General features: G+C 44.6%; 1 protein-coding gene across 1 annotated transcript in view; it reads right to left on the bottom strand.

Annotated features, from left to right (window-relative positions):
- The window catches only part of LOC135367118 (hemicentin-1-like), a 134903-nt gene extending 124318 nt beyond the window's left edge, over nt 1-10585 (bottom strand). The window contains exon 1 of the mRNA XM_064600234.1: nt 10302-10585. Within this exon, the coding sequence (XP_064456304.1) occupies nt 10302-10410 (109 nt within the window). The 5' untranslated portion in view covers nt 10411-10585. The remainder of the gene's footprint in view (nt 1-10301) is intronic.
- Between the last annotated feature and the right edge of the window lie 741 nt (nt 10586-11326).

Below are 11326 nucleotides of genomic sequence, written 5' to 3' on the forward strand. Positions count from 1 at the left end.
AATAAAGAAGGGACCGATAGCGGGCGACGAGCAACGGTTCAATGGAATCGAAATGAAGAACTAATGGCGTTCACGTGCGGTGATGCTCACGCCGATCCATGCACAGGGGTGAAAAACTTTAACACGGGTGTTTACGAACACTTGAATGACAGGGGATTCACGGAAATGTTTTTGTCGTGAAATACGTGACGTATAGAAGTGTAGTCGTATTTTCTAGCTTGGTCTTCACAGAAAGAAAACCGTCCTCTCGTGTCCAGAATGGCTGGATGCGGCCTACCTTAAAGTCGGCTCCTCCAGAATACTGAATCCTACTTGTGCCTTTCCATGCAGGGATTGGGTTGTATGAGGATTTGTTCGACTAAGAACCGAGAGCATTACCGAGAGCTGCTCGCATCCGCAAAGAAAACTTCGGTCTTTGTACGAAGCGTTTGGAGAAAAAAAGTCGCGAGCCTGTAACCTTTACAGTCTTACAAGGCTGAATACGCACGGCTAGAGCGTACAGAATGTAAATACAACTTACGTTTTTTTCGTAATGTGCACAAAAACATATTACTGATGACTGAGTGATCCAACGAGTGAAGTAGAACGCTTATTTCCAAGGATGACTTCGTTGCAGTTTCCTTTTGGCGCAGCAAGGAAAACGTCGAGCACTAAATACAGCGTTTCCGAAAACCCGATCGAAGTCTCATCGCCGGCCGTGGTCGGCGAATCGCACGTGCCAACAATACAAGTGCGATGTATGATACTTAGAATAGGCAGCCGTCCTATATTGGGAACTGCTCGAAGACTCTAACGAGCGTGGGTGACCATCGAAACACGACCCTGTAATGGTGCTACTAGCGTCGGTTGCCACGCTTATCGAGTAGCCATCATCAGCCAGCCGGAACCAGATAATCAAAAATATAGTTTATTTTCCACCGTTGCGGTTACGATTCAGCTACAGAACTTAACAAAGGTGGAGCTGCCTATTACCAGATTTCAGAGCAGAATATATGGCATAAACCAATAGAGACAATGCCACCTACATACATAAAGCCTGTTCAGTGCCCCCAGGCACTCGGTGGTGGCGATGGAATTGTTCGCGGTAGTCGGCCACCTTCCGGCTGGCAACCTCACGACTATCGAAGAGGGGAGGAGGGGTGGATCGAGCGTCCTGGGCCGACTTCACAGGGAACTGCGCCGACATTTAGCGTCTTAAGGAAAACACAGGTTAAAAAATGCAGACAGCACAGCCGGCGCCTGGCGATTCGAACCCGGGTCAGCACAAAGCGACAAGTACGCCGTACAAGCGCAAGGAAAACTCCCGTTGCCATTTTTTTTTCTTTATCACATCATCATCACCAATTCGTCCACCATCACCAACCGTCCATCACCCATTGTCCTCGCCATTGGCGTCCTGGTGTAGCCAGTTCGACTTCACCGCGACTCACGTCCCCATTTTTTTCTTTATCACATCACCGTCACCACGCATTATCGTGAGGCACGTAAATTGTTCGCCTGTGGTGGGTATATAATAACGAGGCTCCACTTGTAACTGCTTATATTGTGTTATATCTATGAGCATATTTTTGTTCTTAGTTATTGTTGTGGCTATTGCAGCAGACCTGCGAAGGCGTTCGTTACTACACTCTAAAGAAAAAAAAAATACTTGCAGTAGAGCAACAACAACAACAACAAATAAGTTAATGATAATGAATGGGGAAATTCGCCACGTAAGGTGCGGCCCACTACCCCAAGGCACAATGGGGCAGGATGTGATGTGATGTGTCCTGATGATGAGGTGATGAACGATGGTAAATAGGGATGGCAGTAGAGCAATTACAGCTTCTACTTCCCAAATCCCCATTTTAGTCCGTTGAACCCCAAAATTTGCTCCCCAGAACTGCACACACACACACATAAAGAGACGATGATAACAATTATATTCTGACGATGAAGTAGTGAGGAGGGGGGCAGAACTGCAAATAGTCCCTAGAAGTCGTATAAGCGTACATGCATCTCGGAAGGGAGTAATACACTCCCTACTTTAGGGACTAGTCCCGTTAGGGACAAATGATTCTAGTATAATGCATGTTGTCCCCGAATGACTAACATTGCTCCTTTTTTTTTGTTAGAATGCATCATAATCGAACTTCTATTATTATTTTTCTTTCCTTCGGCCACATATCCGGATTGTGTGACAAATCGAACTGAGCAATAGTTAACGAGCACGACTGTACCACAGACACGCGATGAGTGATTACCGAAGGCGCGCTTCAATTTCCTTCCGTGCCGGGGCTGCTACGCCCAACACGACCGACGACGACGCACCAATACAGACGTCAGAGTAATTTAATCTGGAAAATTAATTAAAACCTTCCATCGGGATCGTCCTGCTCAACTTCATTTTTGTACCGAAATTTTCTCTTATTTTTATCGCTCTCTTTCTCTCTGTCTCTGTGTCCGGGTACGGCAGGACGCACCATTACAAATGGCTCGATTACGGAATTCATTTTTGTGGGCTTCATCGAAGAGAAAATCGAACATTATGTAAGTGAAACGAAGACTCAAAGTGTTTGGTGCAATCAGCTTTGGGTTCAGCGAACGCTGCTATCGATAAATGAAGATGGATTGACTGATTTGATCTAACTTGATTGATTTGTTTTGATTAACTGGCTGGAGGACGATTTCAGAGAGTATTGCGGGGATGCAATTCGGACTGCATTCCATGCTTTGTCCTCACATTCCTATGTACCATAATCTGCGTACATAACTACTACTTTGACTTTGACCACATCATCATCCCATTTATGTGTGTGTGTGTGTGTGACTTTGAATGAAGCTGATACATCAATTATAAAATCCTTAGACGCGCGTATTATATTTTGCTCTGTCGGCGGAAAATTGCTCAATTATGTTTCGTTGAATTCCATCAAATTGTTGGATATAGTTTCATAGACCGTTCCAATCAGGGGAACCACGCATTTGCGAAGTTTATTGCTGGGGAGTAGATTTTTCTGTTGGGGAGCAAAGACCCGAGAGATTGCAATCTAGGGATCTAGAAGCAGTAATTACTCCTCAATATTCTTGTTTCTTAGAGTGAACTGCGTTATCTTCCATTTTGTTTAATCTAGGGACATACGTGCAAACTAATGCCATAAAGAGATTTTGAATGGGATACTCCGAGCGCATCGGAGTCCCAAAGCAATTAAGGGCCGTCACTGCTCATGCCGTGAACCGGCACAGCGGTTTGCGCAGTGGATGGGGGTGACTTCTTATCGCTTTAGGGTTCCAAAGCGCATGGTGTAGTCGGTTCTAAAAGTCCCATATATCCATGCTTTAAATTGGTTTCGTATTCCGTGTTGCAACAAGCTGGTGTTCTCGCATGATTTCTATTTGGACGAATAATAATGCGGTTGTGCGATTGTTCTGCCATAACTTTCCACTTCTAGTTTTTCCACTGTTGTCTCTGCTGTCTGGCTTTTTCGACGACCGCCATATTTCGATCTTCACTTCTCGTTTCGTTTCTCTGGTCTTTCTCATTCTATAGCTCTCTATTCCCAGCTCGCGTGGAGTAGTGGTTAGGATGATCGCCTTCCACCAGTAACCCCTGAAGCCGGCCCAGGACGCATACTAACCCCCTCCTGTCCCCCACTCCTTCCTGCTGTCCACTCTCAATCCGTTCACGTGGTTGTACGCGGCTCATACCTATGGTTGCTTCGCGGAGCTAACAGGGAACAACAAAAAAAGCTCTGTAGTCATATTGGACCGCCCATTACCAGGTGCAGCTTGTGAAAGCTTTAAGCCAGACACCCAGTATGCGAAATGTCATTCACGTGCGAGTGCGAAAGGTGTACTTAGATTGTAATTGCGCGCTTTAATTTTCCTGCAGGTACGCGCTACAGCATGAATAAGCTAGTAACAATTTACAGAGGTAATCATCATTAACTTGGTTCCTCGTCTCACTTCTCGCATATTAGAATATTTACGGAACGGTAACGCCAGAAAAGCCGCACGCAAACGCAATAATCGAATAAAGCGCATTCCGTGGAAGCTGGCACGTTCCAGCGGCGATGCTTTTGGTCAAGGTTATTATTTATGACAGAAGCATGCCTAGTGGGAAAGGAAAACTTCGAGATTTATGGAGTTTCCTTTTCTTTTTATTTTTTTCGTGCAGCCTTCCAACGAGTGCATATTGTTGCGGAGTAAACACAATGAGATGGCGGCTCTTTTTGCTTGCTTGCTTGCTCGTCCCGGAGACTTTTGGTTTTAAGGGCGCACCGTGGCACTACCGCCTTTCATGGCACTACTCCCGTATTTATGGGGCATGACATTGTTCATTACAGAGATTGCTCGCGTTCATGCAGGAACGATTTTTCTTAACGGCGAAAAGCACTGCTCTTCTTTTGCGTTCATTGTTCTCAAAAGAAGTAAAAGAAGAAGCGGTGAAGGACTGCAGTGCAGACGGATGTTCCTGAAGTTCGAGCGCATAGCGGTTCGTGGGTTTAGCTGCTGGCTGCCGCAACGAAAACAAGCACATGTAGTGACGAGTGAGGAAATTTGCCGCTAAATTTCTGCATCACTACGCGGGACACAGTGATTAGTATGATATTAAGCGATAAGGTGATCGGATGGTGGATGAATAATGGTACCACTTCATATTACATCCTGACACAGCTGAATATTGTACTATGGAAGCAATGATTCCCACAGCGAAGACTTCCGTTGCTCCTCTTTTATTTTCCTTACAAACAAATAAACAAACAAACTTACGTTGGTCTTGGAAGGTTCCGTGTCACACGCACTTCAGTGATGAGCTAAGAAGTCATGAACGTGTGGGTGTAAGGTGTATGAATCCTACAAGCTATCCTAGAGTGCTATCCAAGTGCTGAGAGCTATCCAAGAATCCTAGAGTGTGGTAGACATGAAGGATGTTGATTACGTAGCAGTTTTGGAGTGTAGAACACTGATTTCGGTGAACGAGGCTTAGTTTCGGATTTTTCGTGAAGAAGAACCGATGATGAGTATAATGGTGGTAAGAGGAAATGAGGGAAATGGGTGAAGTGGGAAAGATAAAGGAAGTCAAAGAGAAGCTATGCACGCATCGCGCAGTATGGAACCTTGTCAAATGCAAACAAGTTGAAAGTGGCAAAGAAAGTGGTGGATTACATGAAAGATTGATGGTATGCCTGAAATCACGTGACACAGGCATCTTTGGCCGTTAACAAAATTGCTTTTATCGAGGAAAGCTGAAACAGATGGGAATACCAATACCATAAGCCACATTTAGAACTTATCCGACAGCACGACATACAAGACACGAAAGAAATTTAGAAAAAAAAAAAGAAGCAATCTATGTCGTATACAAAGCGACACATGCGTGACACTGCATAATGAGGTTTGAAAATGCATGATGCATGCAGTAGAGGTACTTTGCATAGTACCGCTAGGTCTACAGTATTATAATACGTTGTTTATCTTGGCGTACTTTTGAGCGATAACATCGTGGGAGCTTTCGAGTTTCCTCTTTAAACCTCGCATGCCACGCGAGAAGACGAAAATCAATGTTCTTCGGTCCTGTTCGTGATCCTATCGAATACGGAAACAGGATCAGGAAAAAAAAAGCTTCTGTTTCGCTTGACTTACCGAACAGAAGCAAGCAAGCGCAGTTTCTTTGTATCGATTTGGTATTTTGAAGCCTTCAAATGCAATGGGAAGCATCACAGGACGCACGACGGCAAGACGACGCATTTGTGATTTTTGAGTGATGGCAACCCTGCGTCAACTCGAGTGCAACCATACGCTCTTCAATTTGCTCCCGTCGTATTTCCCACTTATTTGGTTGAGTGAAGGGACTTTTTGCGAAGCAGAGAATTCAATAAGAGTAAGTGCGTCGAAGCTGTCTTCGACTATATTGAAAGGGCGTGTTCGCCTACCGATCACAAGGTCTTGGGTTCCAACCCGTCCGAGTACGCCAGCAAATGGGTGGCAGGGTACAAGTTGCTTTGACGCACCGTCTTCCGCGAGGGACGTTAAGTACGGTGTTTAGTATGTTGAGGGTGAACGAAAGAAATCCACAAACCGACCAGTGTGGCATTCAGATCCCAGTTGTTTCGAGACGTAAAGCCTAGGATTATTATTAATTAACTATATTGAAAGTAGCGTGAAAAGTGTTTCGATGGCGTCGTAAATATAAATTGTACGGAAAAAATTCCTCTACTCTCGCACTAGAATAATGCGTACGTTTTCCCACTTTTAACAAATTAAGGCCCGCGAGCAAAATAACACAGTACAACGCCCACAAATATCCGATCAATCCTAACCCAGTAAACATTTGTACCATCTGATGGCTCTTAAACAGAAAGGCAAGATAATCCCATTTAAGGCCTGCCTGTACAAAACTGCGGCGCAGTTGCAGCTTCCGGTTCCACTTAGAGGCAGAGCTCCTTCTTTCCGTGAGTGGTACTGCAGAAAATCCGAAGAATCTGCGCTGAATCCCCGGAACACTCGAAAAGAAGCTCGTCCTAAGGACACGAATTCCCGGTCACCTTCTTTTCGCGCCTGTTTCTGACGGGAGGAGCGCCGTGTCGCATTAATGAACAGCCACCCGATGTTCGGGAAGGTGATACGTGCGGAGAATCACGATTAAGTCACTGTCTCCGCCGTTCATTGTAAACAGACGAAAAAGCTTAATGAAGCGCCATGTTTCTCACGACGAAACAACAAGGACAAAGCGCGTACGATGCTTCAGGGAGGGTTAGGTTACAAAAAAGAAGAAAAAAAAAGAAGAAAGAACGGAAGAAAATGGAGAGTAGGTTACAAGCTGCTGGATTGGAACTCCAATGTAATGGTTGAATGTTTCAAGTTGCATATCCAGACATGTAGCTGGATCTTGTGCAGTTTTTTTCGCTCAGGAGTGGGAACTTGGGATGTTGAGAGGTTATCCTAACAGCGATATAGTAATATCAGTTATCATTAAGTCACGCCATGGTGTACACATGTTTCGCCAGACTAATGTTCTTGCAAACTTACTTGTAACTTTGCAAACTTTGCTTTACCAACTTTTCTTGACATTATTTCACCTATTCGTCTAACATCGATGGGAAAACTCTTTAGAATACCTTCGAATATGGCAATTATGGACGTGCTATGCATATAAAAATCATAATGTTTCAACATATACAGCATAAAAGATACCACCACTATACGTGGTATATTTTCTGTATCGCATCCGCCTGGTAACAATCTTACTTTATTGCGGCAGACTTCCCCATATTGCAACGTCGACTTCAATACCGCGTCGTTCGAGACCTAGAAACCGAGCTGGTCCACGAGAGTATGTTTTCCTTCTGAATTCATTCAGTAGACATGTTGAATATTTTGTCCTGGTATTAGTCGACACAGGGTATTAAGAAGCAATGAATTTTACGACAACATTGACTAGATAGATTAAACTGCTGACACCGGAATCGCCGTCTCCTTGGAGATGAGTAACACGGGCCAGGGATATTAAGGTTCGTAATCGTTTTAAACCTATCAACGCCGCCCTCTTCATAAATACACAGCTAGGCGGCACTTAAAATTATAAGCTGTGTCGGCTTATGTCGTTTTCCAAAGTTTCCACGAAGAAAGTTATAATGAGGAAAAATCTTTCGTCTAATTATAGCGACATTGAAACGCTCAAATTGGAGAGTCATACTTCGTGTCTAGCATTATACTTGAAACACGATGTTTCATCTTTGAAATGAGTCAACACGCTCTACACCAACCTGCAGCATTATACTGTTCCACACTTGACGTTGCTGTAAGAAGAAGAAGCATTCTGAAAGGATAGGGGGGGGATATGTTTATTACGAGAAAAAAAAAGAGGCAGGTAAAAAGGAGAGGTCAGCCAGGCAGAAGCCAACTTGCTAGAAAGGATAGACTTTATACATTGTGTAACACGATGCTCTTCCGTCATTGCTTGAGGCAATTTGTGGAAAATATGTAATAATGAGGCTCACAGTGTCGACCGAAGTCCTACAACGATCAGAAACGTTAGAAGCGCTTTTAGGGCATAGCGCTGGTGGGATGGATTGGAGCATGGACATCAGAGACACCGCTGTCTTGTACCCGGATATTATTCGACTAATATACCGTACGTTTACATGATCCTCCATGTGTAAACCTGCAATTCAGGAAGAATCACAGCGAGATAAGGTTTCCAAGGATACAACAAGCTCTCTCTTTTCTAGGGATTTTGTTTTCGTCTACTTAAAAAAAAATATGTAAAATAACACATTCAAGTTTGGAATTGTTAGCCTGTGCGCAGAGGCAGCAATGCCTAATGTTTTTTGCGCTTGGCGGAACGTTAGAGGGCGTAACGTAATGTACCGAAGTTCGGAATGAATAGGAAAGATGGAAAGACCATTGACGCGAGGTTGTTTTCTCATCATCTCATCATCTGTTTGTACTTGCTGTGTGTATTCGTACTGTGGTAGCCAGTTCGACTTCGTCGAAACTTACATCACGATGTTTTTTCTTTATCGCATCACCATCGCGTTTGCGAGCAGCACCCGATATCAAGTATACTTGGTATTCACGTACGCAAAGCAGAATGGGATATAACTTAAATTAACTCTAGTCAGTTAAGTTTCGTTCACAGTGTCTAATAGAGAAGGTTCACACGTTAACGCTGACTAATTGAACGTTGGAGACTCGAACTCTGCATTGCTCCCAATCGAAATATGGCGCTCGAGATAACTTTCCGAAGGACAAACTTAGACGTGCAGTTGTGACGAAAAAAAAAATCGAGAGTTTTCAAGTGCGCTGCGTGTTGTGAGGTGCTTTTTGTTCTTTCGTTTGTGACTAGAGTGATAATGTAAGGTTATGAGGTACGATAATATCAGCGTATTTAATGTTTGGAGAACCGCTGCAGGCTTACGCGGTGTGTGTAAGCAGGGGGAAACAAGTATTCGGATAGCTCAACACTGTACGAACAAGCTTGTTTTGCATTCCGGTGAGGAATTAGGATGCACTTCAATTGAGAACAAACGAACAAACGTTTCTGGGAGTGTTTCATCGACCCAGACAGCTGGTAAGGTTGCATTGGATACGTCACCCCACGAATTCGGCTACTCGGATGCTATGCACTCTAAAGGAAAACAAAGTTGCCCTAAGAGACACCGGAGGCGGTGATATACTGGTTGTCATAATATTTCACAAAAAATTCTCTTTGTGTGCGAGAACAGTATTGTTGAAAGGGAAGATTATAAACGATGTTTTGTGTTGCTGGAATTTTATTTCGTCCAGCAAAATAAAATGCGGAGCAAGATTAGGTTTCATATGCATAGAGCTGCAAAGTCCTGCAGATGCACAAGAATTTGTGTTCTACCTTAGGATTTTTTTCTGCGATATAGGTATCAGTGGTGCGCCCTGTGGATCGGCAGAGTCGGGTACTGCAAAATTGAAATTCCTAAGAAGCATTCGTAGAATTAGTATATTGTTTAAGAAAGATTTATTCAACACATGAGCGAAACTTAGATGCCATGCAAGATGTTGGTGAATACCTACAACATAAGGTGTAATGTGTGATGAACATGTATAGTCTCGTCCTACATGCAAACAGACGAAAGACGCTCAGGTGGAAGCACCAGTGATGGTCACGCATTCACTGCGCACGAAGACTGAAGGACGGCGTCGCCATTTCGCTGGAATCCTTGCACATCGGATGACAGAAGTTCGTGCTGCAACACTTTTGTGAACCAGACACGTAAGGTACGAGCCAGCAAGAAGATGGGCGTTGTCCGTTGAGTATAATAATCCTAATACTGAGCTTTTCAGATTGTAGAGTGAACTGCGTACTGAAATTACTATACGCCATGGTCCTTATTATCCTTATCATCCTTTTTCTTGTTCATTACCAAACGACGTTACCAAGAGGCCTAACAGTAAAGAAACTCCTGAAGGGACAAGTAAGGTTGGTATAGCATACCGCATCACGGTACACTGTAAGGAGAACAAAAAGTTGAACTAGGCAGTACGTGCAGACTCTAGGTCCCTAGATTGCATTTACTCGCCATTTTATCCCTGAGCCTGAAATTTACTCTCCAGCAGGATTTAATCTTCCGTGCATTTAGTCCCCAAGGGGTTGCGGTAATCAGTCAGGCTAGTCGACAAAAAGAAATAAATTACCCCTTTTTTCCATTACAGTGTAGTTCCTAATGCAACAAAAATCTTCAGCGTCGAAGTTGAATAAGTTCGTCTCGTTGGCAACATCCTCAGAAATCGGCTAGATCGCCCTCTTTCGCTCTACTTCACATCGTGAACACGTGCACCCTTACCTCTTAAGTGACTACATCCGACGTAGTAGGAGTTCCACGACAGTAACACCACCACAGAAATCACCGCTGCGAGCGTCCGGTCCCCGGTGGGGCAGCGGACACGGCCCATTCCGTACGGGGCACTTCGCAGCCCACTTAACACGCACGCACACAAAGAGAAAAAAGATTCCCGTTTCGCCGACGAGCAAGAAGAAGAAGCAAAGGTTTTGCCGTCTTTGAAAGGAGTGCTAGTTCACATAGCGCACCGAGGACTCACACACGCGACAAGCCATCGGACAAACTGAAGACCCGCGCCCAAGGCTCACCGCTGCGCCGCGGCGATCTAGGGAAGACATCGATTGGGAGCTGGGATGCGGGCGCCATCTCGCGCGGGGTCCGGACATTCGGAGACGGTGGGTTTCATGGGTGAATCTGCACCTCCGACGGCGGTGGTGAATTGCTTTGAAGGTGATGCGACGTGCACGGAGGGAGAAAGTCGGTTGTGAGGGAATGTGTCCGCTTGAAAGGGTTGCTACGTCGACTCGGGAGGGTGCGGAACGGGAAGTAAGTAGCGGAGGAACAGTGGGATTGAAGGGGACGAAAGGAGGAAGTGAAGCTGTGCGGTTTTTATATCTGTGGTACCGCGTACCTTGTAAAGGAGAAACCCCTTAAAAATAAAGTTGTTGTTGTTTTAAAGGAGGAAGGTCTGCCCTGGTCCCTTCCTTTTCCTTTCGTTCCTCCTTTTTGTGTGCGATGTTTTGTTACCAACCCACGGAACGAAGGAATGAAGCAGCGTGTCTCAAGTTCTGATATTTTTTTTCTCTCATGGAATAACAACGCCCTAAGAGCACTTCGCTTTAGACGCATTAGATACAGGCACTGTAATGGCATTTCTGATGTTGACATTAAGTTTCTGTTAATAACTTGTGGAAACTTTTTGAACACACGCTGAAACGAAACAATTCTCGGAGAAGTTTTTCACGAAGTATACCGGTATGCACAAAACCCAGTCACTCCTCGTGTTAGTGGCGTTAAAACTTATCGTA

The sequence above is a fragment of the Ornithodoros turicata genome, chromosome 8 (assembly GCF_037126465.1).
Source record: "Ornithodoros turicata isolate Travis chromosome 8, ASM3712646v1, whole genome shotgun sequence".
NCBI lineage: Eukaryota > Metazoa > Arthropoda > Arachnida > Ixodida > Argasidae > Ornithodoros > Ornithodoros turicata.